Below are 17,878 nucleotides of genomic sequence, written 5' to 3' on the forward strand. Positions count from 1 at the left end.
GGTTATTTCACTATCATTTCATTTCAGGTTTATTGTTGCTTAATATAATTGTTATTTTCAACTATCCTTTTTTAATCATTCTTTTTTACTTGTTTCAGGGATTTCAAATCATTTTATATAATAGACAATGGAAGTCCGAACTAGTGAAATTCATCACGAAACATTGTCAATCACCTTCAAACAAACGAATGACATTACGATGTCATCGATGACATAAGCAGATCAAGATTACCGTGACATTAAAAATCGTAATTCATGAATGAACTGTGTATATTTTCTAAAATGTTATCCAATTTGGTACTGAAGAGCCTTGTGGCAAGTGTCTTAAGGCGAAACATCGGTGTATACCAGTGAGGGTGACAGTGTTCCATGTAAGTGCAATTTATTACCGTTAATTTAAAGTAGAACTCGTGTGAATATCTGATTTTTATTCCACAACAAATGTTTGAAATACAAACTGAGTAGAAGTATCTTCTGTATAATTCAGTGTTCATATAGAAGTATTTGTTTCGAAAGAATTTTTTCTTTTGTGTAATTCAATGTTTATATGAAAGTAGCTGTTTCAGGAGGATTTTCTTTCAGTTTGTGTCTGAAAGTTACTTCTTTGCATGATCTACACATCCATGTATAGAGTTACTTATTTTAAAATTGATTACTTCCTTCCTTTCCTTGGAAGATTCCCTCATCCTTGTTTTTTGTATCAAGATGAGGTAGTAGAAAGCCAAAAACTTTCTTTCCAAAAAAAAAAATAAATAAATAAAACTAATATAGTCCTGGTACATAAAAATAAAACAAAATTCATTGAAATGTGGAAGTCACAAAAAACAAAAACATAATTGGAAGAGGGTAAACAAACTAGAATACCTAATATAAATAAATATTTATTGAAAACTTTTTATCACAGGCTTAGATAAATACTAAAATACTTACTTACTGTAATTTACATAGACATCTATTTACAAAGGCTACTTCATCATACAATTTATGTAGAGTGAATACATTTCAGTGAGACTGAATTTCAATTTGTTTAAATATTAGAAAAAGAATTGAACCCATTCAAGACTACTCGACGAATAAGCATAACGGAAATAGCGTATTTATTATACAATATTCATTTTGAAGTTATACAGTTACCTGGATTGCGGTGTTACATTTTACAATATCCTACCAGAAGTAAATACCGTATGGTATATTCCAAGAGTTTCTGACAAAAAATTTGACTCCTGGTGACATTTTTAAGTATGTTATATTATTTTATTTCTTACATTAGTATTTCACAGTAGTTGAAAATTGGAGTTAAATTAGTTAGTACAAAAAAAAAAGCGAAAAAGTGGTCAGACCACGTATCACAATGGTATACGATGTTGCGATAATATTGGTGCAAGAGTTCCAATTGCCAAAAATTTGTTTATTACTGAATTATTACATACAGTTGACGATGAAATTAACGGAACTTGTATATTTCTTGAGAGTGCACCATCATTTGGTGTTACGTGATCTGATTTTTCAAGTGGGTGGTTTCAAAAAGCTCATTTCAAGAAAATGGAAATCAAAGCATGTTAATACTCGAACCTCAAAATTGATATACCTGTTCATGGAAAAACACAATTTTCTTATTGATTCTCCATTCAATTTTTCATTGTGAATAGTTAGCCAATCAAAAAAAGGACATGAATATAATCTATGCAAAGATACTAGTCACCTGGTGCGCCATACAAGAGTTTAAATTATTATTCTGGTACAAATAATTGAATAAAAACCAATTTTCAGGTGATTTTTTTCAAGAAATAAGTACCAAATGTATATATTTTAGTGCAACTTATTTTTGTGAAAAATCAAAGTCATGAAAAAAATTATAACCAAAATTCAACAAAAACTGATTAGAAAGTATCTTTTAAAGAAGGTTTCCCAGAACCATTTTTTTGTATAGAGATGGAGAAGTAAAAAGCCAAAACCCTTCTTTCCCAAAATATTATCTCTCCTAAAAATATGCTCTTTTCAATTTAAAAAAGATTCCTATGGCTGGGTTTAAATCAAATAAGCAAATGAATGTCATTACGTACTGTCATCGATAACATGAGTAGATTTAACTCATTCGTGACATAAAGTCGTAAATTTTATGAATGACATCTTATGATGTTATTCAGGCAATAAGGTAAGTTTCTCATTTCAAAACACAGATGTCCGCAATTGAGACAGTGTTCCATGTCAGTAAAATTTTCCTTCTTTTATACACTATATTGTGTAGAAATCCTATGAATGATATTTGGTTCAATTCTATAACAAATTTTTGAAGTATAAACTAAATAGGAAAAAGTATTTAATTGTATATTTAAATGTTCATATGAAAGTAGTAGTTTCGAGAGGGATTGTTCTTTTAGTTTTGTGTGTCAAAGTTACTTCTTTGCCTGATCTACACATTTTTGTAAAGAGTTTTTATTGAAATTAATTGCTTTCTTCCTTTCTTTGGAAGACTTCCACATTTTTTTTGTATAAAGATGGAGAAGTAGAAAGACAAAACCAAAAATATACCCCTTTCAATTTTAAAAATCTATTATTGCATATTTTATTCTTTGAACTGTTGAAAGATTTTCATTGGGTAGTCTAACGTTAGCATATGAGACATAGCCGGAATCACGAATAGAGATAACAAAATCCGAGCTGATAGGCTGTGATCAAATGGAACTTGTAGTACCAAACATTTCGACTGCTACTGCAGCAAATAATCTTGGTTGTCGACGTCACTGCTGAGACTTCAAGATATTACTCTGAGGATGTCTGCCACATTACCAAATGAAACACTTGATATTACAAGTTTCATTGGACAAAGGTCTACCAGCCAGATTTTATTCTAAGTGAATCTCAGAAATTCATCCAGACTACAAAACAATAACAAGTATAAGTGTTTTAGATCAAAACAATATTTTCATTGTATCCATAACCTCTAATGAAATTTTGGGAATGACATATCATTGGGTGTTTTGTCCATCAGCGTAATCTGATTAGAGTCATACATTGAAAGGTAAAACCTCGTTAACCCTTTGTTCGTACAAGTCTCCTTAAAGTGTCTTTCTAATTACCTACATGTCTGGATTCCATACATAAAAAGGATCACCCCTCGCATAGTGGGAATCTACAAGTTCAAAAAAAAGGACTGTTCCCAAACACTATCTACATTTTATCTGAAGATGTCAATTTGCTTGGTGAAACGGGCATTGTGAAGTGTTGCAGTTCTGGTGTTTGGAAATAGTACTTGTTTTGGAATGTTTCTATGCCACAGATTCCTGTTTCATCTTTCATAATATGACAAGTTCTATTTGCACTAGTTGAATTTAGCTTTTTGACTACATTAGGTTGAAGGTTAGATTTTGTTTTATTACAAGCAAGGGACAAAATTTGAAATTCATTTATAATGTATTTACATCTTCACTTTTGATATTTCGTGATATTGTCAACAAATAACTCTGGTGAACTGAAAATATCATTTAGTACATGAATCCAGGAAAAGGGTTATTTTATTTACTCTTACTACCACCTTTTGTACACAATTCAGACAGTTATCTGAGAAAAAAATCTCTCCTGACAGAAAAACCCAATGTAAACACCCATTAAAAAAAAGTTGCTTGAAAACCAGTCGAAAATAGAAATAAATGTTATAGGAGTAAAAGACATATTTTGATCTTCCTCTTGAAGATGATCACTTGGTGATCGAAACACGTGTCGAGGTTTTGAAATAACGGTTTGGTGTTGGGAAAAAACTCCAGTAATATTTAAAACACATATTTGACAAATTTCAGAGATTTATCTGTGCACCTTAGAATATTGGGGGCTGCATCCCCCAATATATATATATATATATATATATATATATATATATATATATATATATATATAGGAAAGTAAGTTGTTTCAAAAGTACATTTTCTTTCATGTGATTCAATGTTTGTATGAAAGTAGTTGTTTTGAGAGAGCTTTCTTTTCAAGTTTGTCTGAAAGTTACTTCTTAGCATGATCTACACATCTTTGTAAAAAGTATACTTCGAAATGAATTGCAGCGGTGAATTGGCGTAGTGGTAGTGGGCCCGACTCACGACCTTCCGGTCGTTACATGGCTGACGGACTGCGAATAGCCATAATTCTCCCTAGTTGGCTCAGGGAGTTATTAACATTGCCTATCCAGGATACGAGGTTAATGACCAATGCAATGACACCAAAAAAATAGCCTTCAGCTATTGCACGTTTAAAATTTTAGTTTTTCGGAAAATACTCAAAAGTTATATACAAGGAACAGTATTTATGTACTTTGAAATTAAAAGTGGAAGGACAAACCCACTAAAAGTAGGGCTTACATAATTTTGGTATTTCTGTGTTTCATTAACATGAGTTCAATTCAAAATCATTGGCATATCCACTATATATCAACTAAAACTTTATGTCACTAACAAAATAATCTCATGATAATTTCTGGCAACATTCATGAGTATAAAACATATTATGTAGGAAGTGTATTCATATGCTAAGGCTTATGGAGAGTACTTGAAACAATTGGATGATTTGTATTTTTAGTTATGCTAAACATTATTTGCACCCTACACTATTAACAAAAAAATTTAATTTGAGAAATAACATGACTAAATCAAAAGAATTCACAACCTATATTTTACATAACACTTAGAATATAGTGATGTGTAATTTTCCAATTAAGATACCAAGAGAATACTAATTCTATGTACGTATACATTTTCATGTTTCCAACTATTTGTTTTTCATTTTTTCTATGAAAAAAATATAATTTTTATACATAATCAAACCTACCTAATATCAATCCCATATAGAGTTATTGTTTTGTAATAATTTGGAATCAAACTTGATCAGCAAGTTGAGAATATACAAAACGAATATTTCAAGGAATATTTTCAATTCCATATTCGACGGTGAATTGAAAAATCTAATGAATGATTTCAAGTTCTAAAACAATACAGCAGCAAAATATATGTCTAAATGTCTTGTTGAAAATATCAATACCTATATCTGTAGATGTGTTCCAAAAGTTTGGTGGTTCTAAAATCACTACTATTGTGGTACTATTGAACACGGTTTAATGAAAACTGGTTAAACGAATATCACGTGTCGTGAGAGTGCCAACTGATAGATGACTGGATTGAATTTGGAATATTTGAACGGGTGATTGTTGAAAGGTACCTAGGTTACTTTTATGTTGAAAATTTCTGAACCAACTAGTCTTTGTAATGAAGAGCCAAAGTAAATTATATATTACATGAGTTGGTGAGTAGAGAAGACAATGATATCTCTCCTGGAAATACATCATCTGTGGGATCAACAGAACACTCAATTCACGAATATCAAAGGTAAACAAGCCAAGTTTCAACATCAACCGACGACGCAGAATTTTATTATTTAGATTTTCTGAAAAAAAAACATTTTAATGACTCAGATAAATCCTTATCACTAAAAAGTTCCGTTATCAATGAATTACATAGATTAAAAAACCAGTAATCCTAATTTAAACCAATCAAAACCTTGGTAAACTTTGAAACTTACAATATAAATACTGGCTTGTTTCTGTTCTTCAAATTCAGTTTACTTCTCTTCGGTCGAAGTTTCATTTACCGTGGGCTAATGAACCCAGGTTCCTTCTTTCTCTCATTTAAAAAACATCATGGATGAAAATGCAGAAGGATAATAAGGAACTAACCCCTCTTTTTATATCAAAATGTGTATCTACCTTCAGAGAACAAAACTGTACCCAAATCAAAATCTCAAAAAATGACTCAGGTCCCTTTTCACAATAACTCATTTGTTTTATTGAATGTTGATGAAAACAAACCGAAGTGAAGGATAGTAAAGAAATACATCTTAATTTTATGAAATTCTTCTGTTAGGAGACATCTGAGATTTTCTTCTTCCTTCGATAACATATCAGAGTAAAAGTAACTCTTGGAAACAAGCAGCCAACTTCAACATTTATTTTATTACTGTAAGATTAATTAATTGGTCACATAGCCATAGTGGATCATTTCCAGTTCAAAAATAATAGCCATTACTTGTAATAACACACTTTACAATTGATCAAAAAATGTAAACTTTCACGGCCGGAGTTAACTGTGTCAAAGCTATTTTCCGGGTTTCTTTGCCGAGGCTAAATGATGAGGTAATGGTCATAATGCTGTAGTTGTAGTGTCCGTTGTTCCCAACGCAGAAATTATAATGCTGGTATTTGACTCCGACATTTCTCTTAATTGGATAATCTGACCTTGTTTGTGTACAATTACGGACAGGTAGCCAGCTTTTATTAATGTTCATTGCCTCTTATTTTCCACTGAAATTATCCCAGTGTTTTTGAATCCTTATTGCCTTTTGGATAGTAATTTTGAGTTTTATCGAATATTACTGTATCTTTGAATGAGATAATGCGAGAGCCTCCATTCTTGAGCGCATGATTAGCCACAGCTGATTTGTCAGTTTGTCCGAGGCGACAATTTTTCTTGTGTTCAGAGAGACGGGTACCTATACTTCATTTCGTGGTTCCAATGTAGACTGATCCGCAGCTACAAGGAATACGGTATACCTCAGATGTTGCTAAAGGTTCCTTGAGATCCTTAGGTGACCTTAAACTTTCTTGATAGTTTTTGTTGGCCTAAATGGTATTTTAGGCCACGTCGTGTTTTTCTAAGATTCACCCAATCCGGTTTGTAACATTTTTAACATAGGGAAGGAAAGCTTTTTCCTTTGACTAGCGTTCTCTCCCCTGGGTTGTATGTTCCGCTCAAATTCTCATTTGCTGTACCCATTCTCATTGAAGGCATTTTTAGGTTAATGAGTTCCTCAGGAAGACTCTTAGGTTCACAGATACGTCGTGTTCCCTCAATCAACGTTTTCATTACCCCTCTCTTTTGTTGTGGCTGATGGTTACTCCATAAAACTCAAAATTACTATCCAAGAGTATATAGAGATGTAATAGGAATTCAAAAACACAGTGTTTATTTCGATAGAAAGGAAGAGGCAATAACATTAATAAAATCTGGCTACCTGTTCTTAATTGTACACAAACAAGGTCAGGTAATCCAATTGATAAAAATACCAGAGTCAAATACCAGCATTGCAGTTTTTCCGAGCATTACGACCGTTACCTCGCCTTTGATAATGTCTACCGCAGTAGTAGACGAAATGTCAGACATAAAAACCTGCGGACCACGGCCAAAAAACCCGGAAAATAGCTTTGGCACACAGTTGACAATTGATACAACCATCTTGTTCGAAAAAAAACCAACAATAATAGATTTTTCAGGTTGGTAGCGGTCAACAAGTGGTGAAACATATCTTAATGGAAGCAAGTAAAATATCTACTTTTTAAGATTTTTGGGGGTTGCAATGAAAAAAACCTTTTCTTCTAAACATTGTAAACATTTTTTGTTTTTATAGAAAGGTGTAAAACTGATTGAAAAGCAAGATTATGAAAAACATTCAACTGATTACTTGATCAGTCGATTAGGTGATTGTTTTGATGCCAATCAATCATGTCTCAAAGCAGAAGTATACTTCAGAACTGAGAGCAATAAATCACATAAGATATTTCGCAAAGTTCATTACTGGCTCAATATTGTTTATCATTTATATTAATTTACGTTGTTTTTTGTAGAACAACTACTAACCCATGACCCGGGATTTTGAATATGTTTTTCACAATAAAAACAAAGGGCTGATGTCCTCTTTTTAAAAACTCTTTATTAGCTTTGAACTTCAGATTGCAATCGAATGAAACTTTTGGTGAAAAACTTTTCTGTTATGAACACAGATATGATAAAGAAATAAATCCGTTACAGGAGGCACAATTATCAAATAATAAACTTGAGTTGGTTCAGATGATTTAACCAATGATTCCAATTTTTTCAAATCAACTTCATTTTATATGTAATTGAGAATATGTATCAGGAATTGTAATTCTTAGGTATTTGAAGCATAGTTGATTATCTAATATACATACATTTGAAACATATATTCTGCAACTGGTTATCAATTCAACATCATTTCAAAAACGGAATCAACTGATGAATCTAACTTTTAATAAGTGTTTCATTAGTTCCTCACCTTTTATAATCCATATCGCATTACACATCAACTTGTCATTTTGCATTTTATTATATTACTTAATTTTGGGAGAATCAAACTATCCATGAAAAATATGATATTGGTAAGAGGGGTCAGTATCAAAGTGGATACCCTAAAATTGACCCCGAGACTTATGATTTAGTCACAATCACACAATATGTTCGAAAATGCATCAAATCTTACCTGACAGCAATTTTCTTCATCTTCAACTAGCTAACCCTAAATATCACTATAATGGACAGATTTATGGCAAACTACAGGAAAAACACCCTATGCAGGTAATTTTTCGTGTCATTTGGAAACGTCTTTTCAATAAAAACAAAAATAGTTAGCAATTCTGTCAACAAAAATGCAGGTAGAACTTTCTACAATAGTTTTTTCATCGTTGAAATCCTAGAAAATCAATGAGCCGATCGTCCCAATGATGAAGCCAGTTATACCAAGAACTGTGGGAACTTGGAGTTTTTGTATTTGAAGAAATTGGCATGTATTCCTCACCTCTGATGCAGAAGTAACTTTTTATGGGACCCCTGCACATCGGACAACGGTCCAATTTGGCAAAACAACTTGCACAGATACAAGTATGTCTGGAAAAAAAATTAAACAAGCAGATGCATAAAAACTGTAAAAGAAATACATGATTTTTCAAATTGTTCTCGTAGTGAATTCCGGAAAACAGTATTTTCAGTTTCGGTTCTACAGAACATATTTGACAGTATTGAATTTGTTGCTCAATTCAAGTGTTTTACTGAATTGTTTCAATAATGCACCTTGAAAGTTATTAAGTATCAATTTCACAAAAAAATTGGGTGGATCAGTTTTTTGATACTTAGTGTGTGTAAATATTTAGATCTGAACAAATAATTTTTTTCCTAGTACTGATAAACAGCGTGTCCTTCTCCATATCTCAGTGTCAAAGCTGCAATTTTCACCCAATTTGAAGAATTAATGGATTTCCTTATGCACTTCTATTCAACCAATGAAGAATTGTCAAAACAGTTTCTGATGTTTGATTTGTAGCAAATCACATGTTTTGATGTATCCAGCATTTCAATCAAATAAACTCAATTTTGATTAGAAACCCGAGAATCAAGACGAAGGAAAATGTGAAATGGTATCTATGAATCACGTATCACGTTTTGACAAATTACATAGGGACTCATGTATTTTTGCAGACTTTACGAGTCAAAATAACAAATGGTGAAAAATCTAAAGATGTTCGCTTAATCATAGATACAGGGTCTCAGAGGTAATATATTCTCAAGTCTAATGCAGAGTCGATGGGTTTTGAACCAAAACAGATGGAAAAAATTATTCATTCGTTATTTGGAGGTTCAAATGCCTCTGCGCAAGTACATCATTGTTATGATGTCAAATTAATGAGACATAATTATTGCTGTACACTTGAAGTACCTACCCAATCAGCATTGATATGCGATGGGATTTCTCCTGTGTTCAATGGACCTTGGATAGACGAGCTTAAGTCTTTAGATATTCAAATATATGATATTCGTGATTCTGATCTGATTGAGTTACTTATCGGGGCAGACGTAGCTGGGAAATTATACACTGGTCGAAAATTTGCAGTGCGGATTGGTGGTAGTCGAAACTTTACTAGGATGAAGGCTGATTGGTAAACTTCCATATCACAGGATAATATTGACAGAATAGCAAATTCTATGACTTCTCTTCTAGTCAAAGACCTCTCTTTGACAAATTTATGACCCTATGGAAAGGAGATCAAGGGAAGAGATGGAAATGGCTGCTAAGGATTTATTTATACAGACTACCTCTAAGAATAATGAAGGTAGTAGATACGAAGTGAGATTACCGTGGTTGGATGGACACCCACCCCTATCTGACAATCTTTCATTGGCTAGGAAAAGACTTGATATCACCTTGAAAAAATTGAATAATAATAAATTTATCCAGTCATATGACTGCATTTTTAAAGAATGGTTGCAGGAGGGGATTATAGAGGAGGTTAAGTATTCTAATGGAAAAATCAAGTCCATTACTTACCTCATAGGCCAGTCCTTAAGGAAAAAAGCGCTACAACTAAAGTCCGACCGGTATTTGATACACACGAGCAAGGCCGACCCTCGCTCAATCAATGCGTCGAAAAGGGTCCAAATCTTATAGAACGCATATTTTCCATTTTCATGAAATTTCGTAAGGAGAAATTTAATGTAATTTCTGACATACGTAAAGCATTTCTTCAAATCAGTGTTTACGAAGCCGATCGTGATTTTTATGATTTCTATGGTTCGACCGAAATGAACAGGAAATAGTTTATCGTCACGGTAGGGTGGTATTCGGTGTAACATGCAGTCCATTTTTGCTCGGAGCAACCCTTGAATATAATCTCAGTACAACTCTCGAAAAATATTCAAATTCCCCAACATTGTACAGTAAGGAGACAATTGAAAGGTTAGCAGCAAGTAGCTTTTACGTTGACAACTGTGCAACCGGCCTTTCCGATGATGAATCTGTACGAACATTCATCCGAAAAGCGAGCATAGTTATGGCTGAGGGGAAGTTTGAGTTGCGAGGGTGGGAGTTTACACGAACTGAGGATGATGAGTCTGAGATTCTATTACCTGGGTTGATTTGAAATCCATTATCAGATACCCTGAATATTAATGAATACCATGATATAAATTTGAAAGACCAAGGTTTTACTAATAGGGTAATTCTTTCTATGACCCAGAAAGTTTTTGATCCGATTGGATTCACTTCTCCAGCAACTTTGTTTCCTAAGCTGTTACTACAGTCGCCTTGGAAAAAACAACTCCACTGGGATGAACCCGTAGATGATGAATCCAGAAACTCCTTTACGAGGTGGATATTGGAAATACCTTATTTGGAAAATCCTGAATGATGCGGTTTGCATACTTTTGTTAATGCCATCAGAGATGCTAACACTACAGTTATTTTCTTGAGAGTCGAGAATAATAGCATCTCAGTTCATTTAGTGGCAGCCAAATCCAGAGTCAAACTACTGAAATGAATTTCTACTCCACGTTTGGAGTTATTGGCTGCGAATATTGGTGCAAGATTATATGACGGAGTGAGGAAAAATTTCCATGAATATATCAAAAGTTATTTCTGGAGTGACGAATCCACCGTTATTTCATGGATTCAACTAAGTGAACCATGGTCAACATTTGTTGGAAATTGAGTGCAAGAGATTCGTCGATTGACTGATATTGAATTTTGGCGCCATGTCCCAGGTGCATTGAATCCAGCAGATCTTCCTGCACGAGGTTGTTCTCCTCATCTCTATGAGTCAAAATGGTGGAAGGGACTCACATGGTTGTATGGACCTTCAACATCTTGGCCTCATGAACAAATCGTAAACGATGAGGAAGAGATCATTAGAGAAAGAAAGAAATCCCTGATTACGACTATGCTCAACCATAATTCGGATGAATGGCACTTCGGATATTTTTCAAAATATCACAAAACAGTCCGAATAATGGCGTGGATTCATCGTTTTATTCACAACGTCAAAAATCCATCCCCTAAGAAGAAAGATTGTTTGAGCGTTGCAGAATTAGATAAAGCTGAAATATTCATTATACGTTATATTCAGAATGAAAGTTTTAGTGGCCTGAATTATAACAAGCTCAACTTTCTATGTCCATTCAAAAACGATCAAGGTATTATTCATCTCAAGAGCAGAATTTCGCGAAGAGAAGACACAACAGATTTTCGGTACCGAAGGACTATTGAGTAACCTACGCGAAAGATACTGGATAGTTGGTGGTTGTAGAACAATACGATCTGTCATAAAAAGATGCGTCATTTGTCGGCGGTATAACGCCAAAACCTTTCAACATCCAAACCTTCCGCTTAGATTAGACAGAGTGTGGGATGCAAGTGCATTTGAGATCACGGGTGTTGACTTTGCAGGCTTTATCTGAAATCGGGTGAAAAGGCGTGGATTTGTCTATTCACCGTGCTATCCATTTGGAACTGGCTACTACTCTTTCCACCCACGGATTCTAAGGCGGTTCGTGGCGCGAAGTGGTCGTCCTGAGACAATATACAGTGATAACGGGACCAACTGAAAACGTATTCAATTGTATAGATTGGAAGGTTTATGCAGACTATAGAGCGAATTTCTTGGAAATTCAATCCCCCTTCAGCAGCTTGGTGGTTTAGCTTTTGGGAACGACTTATAGGAATGTTGAAACAGCTACTCAAGCGTGTACTTGGTCGTTCTTCCTTGAGTTATGAAGACTTGATGACTACAATTTGTGATTGTGAGGCAACAGTCAATTCAAGGCCCCTCACGTACCATGGTTTAACTTCCTTGACACCTGCCATGTTTCTTCATGACCTATCACAGCACGAAGTACCTGAGTGCGATGCTGTAGAAACAAGTTCTCTCAATAAGAAGATGGTACACAAACAAAAATGACGAGAGAATTTGAGAAACCGTTTTCGAAACGAATATTTTGGACAAATGAAGCTAATGAAGAACCAAAAGCGATTGCGACAAGTCGAACTTGGTGAAGTAGTCCTAGTTGGAAACGAAAATGATAAACGCCTTGATTGGCCTTTGGGACGTATCACACAACTCATTCCAGGCAGAGATGGCAAGATTCGTTTGGTGCAGGTCAAAACATCAAAAGGAACCCTGCTGCGGCCTATTAAACGAATTTATCCGTTGGAATGTATCGATGACATCGCAGGCACGATGCAGCATCATCCAATGAGGAGTATGCAGAGAATCAAGTAGACTGGCAGGTTCCTGATATTTTATCTTCAAGAGATGAAGACATCAGTGCGGGAGTGTCGGATGTCAATTATGACATCAAATGCAGAGTAACTGTAAGTGGAAGTGCGGGTTCACGTGTTAGTGGATCCAATACACTACCAAACAGTGTGAAAATTTCAAGAAGTGGCCGGGTTTGTAAGCCACCGATACGTTTTAGTATATTGTGGCAAGATGATGACCTATGGCGATCAAGGACTCTACCCTTAATTTAGCACCAATGCAACGACGCAACATAATGTCACTTTGACCAACACGAGGCGTACAGAGCGAGAGGGGACCGCGGTAGCTGATTCCTCGACTCAATAGTTTTGATGATGTCAACATGTTTTATATTTGATGATGATGTATTATAATAAGACAGTTGTTAGTAAGACCTGATTGGAGAAGGACCCCTTTGTACAACTCCTAGGCAATAAACCTAGTATCTGAGTATTCTGGTGTTTCCCTCATGGTATTTCCCTCATAAGGCTACCCCTGAGTCACCCCCAAACCGAAGTTGTAACAATATAGTATTTTTGAATATTTTCCATGTGTATTTGAGAAATGTCTCTTATTTTTATGTGAGTCACTTTTTTAAAATCGTTCCTCAGGTGAGAGGATGTAGGGACATTTTTCATGTTCAATTTGTTTATTCAGATTTGACAAGTTGTCATTTTAAGTACTTTGAGAAGTTGGAGGTTGTCAGTTGACCTTGTACAATTTTTAATCATTCTGATCGTAATCCGTAACTGTTTTGCAGCAATAAAAGTTTCATGGCGATTTTAGAAACCGTTTTTCGGTTAAAATCGAAATATTTGAAATTCGTGGGCGAGCGGGATTCGTTCTAACGAATCAGTGACACATACTATGTTTCGTTCATTCCATGGGCTTACTTTATTTTTATTTCGTGGCAGCGCCTTATTTTTCGAGTTTTAATAGTACGAAAAAATAAATAATTTTTTCTTCAATTAAGACGGGAGTTTAAAAATAATGGATTAGTGTTCTGTTCTTTATTTTCCATGAGCTTCCTCGTCACTTTCTTTATCTTGTGGCAGTGAACTTATTTTTCGAATTTTTATGGTACAGGGAATTAGGTTTTTTTTAATATCCCGACGGGGATCAAAAACTATCCCATGAGTGTATCGTTCAGTATTTCGAATGGTTTTTCTCGTAACATTATCAATTATACGGCAGCGCCATTGCCATATGAATTTGATATTTTTGCTGGTGATTATTTGCATTTTAATTTCCATTATGTTGATAAATAAAGTCGACTTTTACTATTTCAGGAAAAGTTGATATGTTACAAGTGATAGAAAAATGTATAAATATGGAAGGATATGTAAAAAAACTAGAATTCCAGATAGTTAACAGTATTGCTTGCGTTAACTATTTTCAAAAAAATTCAATGGCTGGTAATGAGGTAGCCAATGGAATATACAAATGATTTATTTATTCAGAAAGTATTTTCCTCCATTGGCCAGAAGAGATGATTTGAATACAAATATGAACAATTTTTATTTTTGTCGACCTACAAAATACACTATACTAATGAAAAATCTCTTTTTCATTGGTTGAATGAAAGTTCAAAGCTCGAAGGTTCACCATTTCCCCCAATTTGAGGGAAGTCGCAGTTTCAACAACTGAGATGAGAGGGTTTTATGAAAATCGGATGACACTGTATATGAACAGTGACTTCACAAACACCCTGTATTTCTACCCACCTGCAGGGCAAAAGAGCCCTCGACAAAGGAAAAGATTGACATACGACGCAGAGTTGTTCTCCAGAACTATTCCATATTGTGGAATCCTCATTGGTCGGACATACCAAGGTATGTCCCATGGGCCCTGGACCGCCTTCCACCGGTTCCGCAACCGCTAAAGGAATCTCTCCTTCTTCGTAGCTTCCTGGGTTACCCGTCGCCAAATATAATTGCTGGGATTGGACGTGAAAAACAAAATGTCATTAGAAATAGTACAATAAATGGAATACAACAATTGTGAAAATACAAAATACAAAAAGAACACTTTCAACAGGAACTTCATGGTTAAAGTCATAAACAGTGAAAAGTGCACCTGGACCTTTCACTTTCTATTCCCCCGTTTTTGTTTCATTTCCAAAAAACAAAAACATCAAATAAATACAGTTTAAAAAACTGAAAAACACGCTTTTAAAGAACATCGAACTAAAAAGTTAATTTTTTTAAAAATATGCTCGAGACAATAAGGAACGAAAAATACTAGTATAATTAAAAAAAAAATTTCAACTTTTTAGTTCGATGTTCTTTAAATGCGCGTTCTTTAGTTTTTTAAACTACATTCATTTTTCATTTTTTAGTTTCGTATGCTATAAAAGTGTGTTTTTTAGTATTTTTAAACTATATTTATCTTATCTAAACTTTGGGATCAATTAGCCGTATATTGTTTAGAAAAATGACCATTGATATTTTCCGATTCCGGAAAGGGAGCCAGAAAATCAGCTAAGCCCAAGGCAGCAAGCGTACAAGGGAGGGTTACAAATAAGTCAGCAGCCACGCGTGTTAATGAAAAAAATACTTTTTTCAAATGAAGAAATACATGTTAAGTGAGTTCGAGTTATATTAAGCCATCTGCCCGCGAATAGATCAAGCAATAATGTCGATATATCAAGGTAGCGCCATCTGCCCGCGAATAGATCAAGCAATAATGTCAACAATTCTGTCAAATACAGATCCCGAGCTTGAGAGTTACAAACAAAGAAACATATATACATACATACATACAGGTGAAGCTAATATGAAGCGTGTAAAAAGGAGAAAGGATATGGTATAAAAATGTTGCCAATCACTAAAATTTTTTCACTAATCTTTTCCAATTTTTACAAGAATCGTTTCTAAATGTAAACATTGGTGTGCGCTTAGCGCCTCTGTGAATGGAATGCCGAAGTTTGTAGGTAATTTTTATTTTCTACTACTACTTATTAGTTACGGAAAGCATCTATTCCCTTTTAGACAGCCAAGCTCTGAAATATCATTGTTTTCTTTGATTTTTGGATTATGAATTTAGTAGTATAATTAGAAGTAGTATATTTGAAGTATAATTGAGATTCAAAATCATCAAGTTTGATTTGAAATTGATAATTTTAAAGATTCTTACCTTCAGACAAGATAATTGCCCGTTAGCCTGCTTGAGATACTGTGATAGAATACTGGTAGGTAGGGTGCAAACGGAGTCCTTGATGTGGATAACATTAATGAGTGCAACCTAGAACAAATGAGAAGTTTCGAAATATTGTGTAACTCGTCAAAACGATTGATCGTCAGATACCGACTGGGAAGATGGAAGCAATTGGTATACAAGGTTTTGTATTATAATGAATTAGTAACTACTTGAATGATCATAAATAGATCACAAGGAAAAAAATGTTTTATCTTTCTCCATTGTCAACGAATTTGAAGTGCCACAAGGGAGTGTCCTACAACCGCTTTTGTTTCTAAATTATATCAATGGTATAAACTATTACGATGAATACTATATTCTTAAACTTTTTGCAGAAGACAAACTGTTATCAAATCCTCAAAAACTTCTCTTTTCTAGAATTTCTCCATATCTATCAACATATTTCAAAAAATAGGTCATTCGAAAAAAGCTGACTTTGATACTCTACGTTTCAACTAGGTACCTTGTAGATGAGTGAATAATTTAAGGAAGTTCATAGTTCAAAAATATATTACTTATTTCAAAAAAATTACAAGAGATTTGAGACTTTTCTCTTGAAGTCTAAAATTAGCAAAGAGATGATGAGCAGGAATTATGTTATTTTCATATAAAATTGTTTCTATTTCTCGAGTGAAAGATATTGAACATCACTTGAAAACTCCACTTGAACAAAACAATTTTTCAGATAATAACCTTCGAATTGTTCTTGGTTACCTGATAGATTAATGCCATTATATAAAATATAATATCGTTAAATGTCCGCCAGGGCTTCTCTGGGTGGAGTGCATCCGAAACGTCCAATTTTCCTTGACTCTAGCGCATAAATCAGGCTGAATTTGACCGAAGGCATCGGTTATGTTGGCTTTGAAGACCGCTGTGGTTTGTATCTTATTCGCATACACCTGCGACTTGAGAAAACCCCACAATAAAAAATCTAGCAAGGTCAAATCGTACGATCTCGGTGGCCAGTTCACATCACCTCCACATGAGATGACCATGCCCTCAAATCGCTCGTGCAGAATATCTTATGTAGCATGTGCTGTGTGGTACGTAGGCACCGTCCTGTTGGAAACACATGTCGTTGGTGCCCAGATCATACAATTCAGGCCAAAAGAAGTTGGTAATCATCAACCTATAGTGCTCGCCGTTGACAGTGATGGATCGACGACGCTGCCAGACCAAAATTCACACCAAACGTGATGCATTGGACGCTCTTGGATCTCATGTGGATTGGTACCGTCCCAAATTCGCCAATTTTGTTTGTTCGCGTACCTATTCATCCAGAAATGGAAGTCATCGCTGAAGATGATTTTTCGATGATAATTAGGGTCAGTTGACAACTGCCCCAGAGTCCATTTAGCGAACACATCTCGTTGTCTATATCGACGACGCCGCCAGCCCAAAATCCACACCAGTCACTTTTTCGGGATGCTCTTGGAACTCATGTGGATTGGTATCGTCTCAATTTGACAATTTTGTTTGTTCACGTATCCATTCATCCAGAAATGGAAGTCATCGCTGAAGATGATTTTCCGATGATAATTAGAGTTAGTTGATAACTGCTCCAGAGTCCATTTAGCGAACACACGTCGTTGTCTATATCGACGTTGCCGCCAGCCCAAAATCCACACCAGTCACTTTTTCGGGATGCTCTTGGAACTCATGTGGATTGGTATCGTCCCAAATTGGACAATTTCGTTTGTTCACGTACCCATTCATCCAGAAATGGAAATCATTCCTGAAGATGATTTTCCGATGATAATTAGAGTCAGTTGACAACTGCTC

At 34.7% G+C, this 17,878-nt stretch overlaps 1 protein-coding gene across 3 annotated transcripts in view; it reads right to left on the bottom strand.

Moving 5' to 3' along the window:
• The window catches only part of LOC111509542 (cell growth regulator with RING finger domain protein 1), a 126,041-nt gene that overhangs the window by 996 nt on the left and 107,167 nt on the right, over positions 1-17,878 (bottom strand). For 2 of the 3 annotated variants that reach the window (XM_074181031.1, XM_074181032.1), the window contains exons 5-7: positions 16,031-16,138; positions 14,620-14,831; positions 864-8,717 (exon numbers count right to left, since the gene is read on the bottom strand). In XM_074181031.1, the coding sequence (XP_074037132.1) occupies positions 8,510-8,717; positions 14,620-14,831; positions 16,031-16,138 (528 nt within the window). In that variant the 3' untranslated portion in view covers positions 864-8,509. Of the gene's footprint in view, positions 1-863; positions 8,718-14,619; positions 14,832-16,030; positions 16,139-17,878 lie in introns of those variants that run through there. The other variant, XM_074181033.1, reaches the window with a different exon arrangement.

Source organism: Leptinotarsa decemlineata, unplaced genomic scaffold, assembly GCF_025532065.1.
Source record: "Leptinotarsa decemlineata unplaced genomic scaffold, Ldec_3_MD MMD2_tig00026307_RagTag_RagTag, whole genome shotgun sequence".
Lineage (NCBI taxonomy): Eukaryota > Metazoa > Arthropoda > Insecta > Coleoptera > Chrysomelidae > Leptinotarsa > Leptinotarsa decemlineata.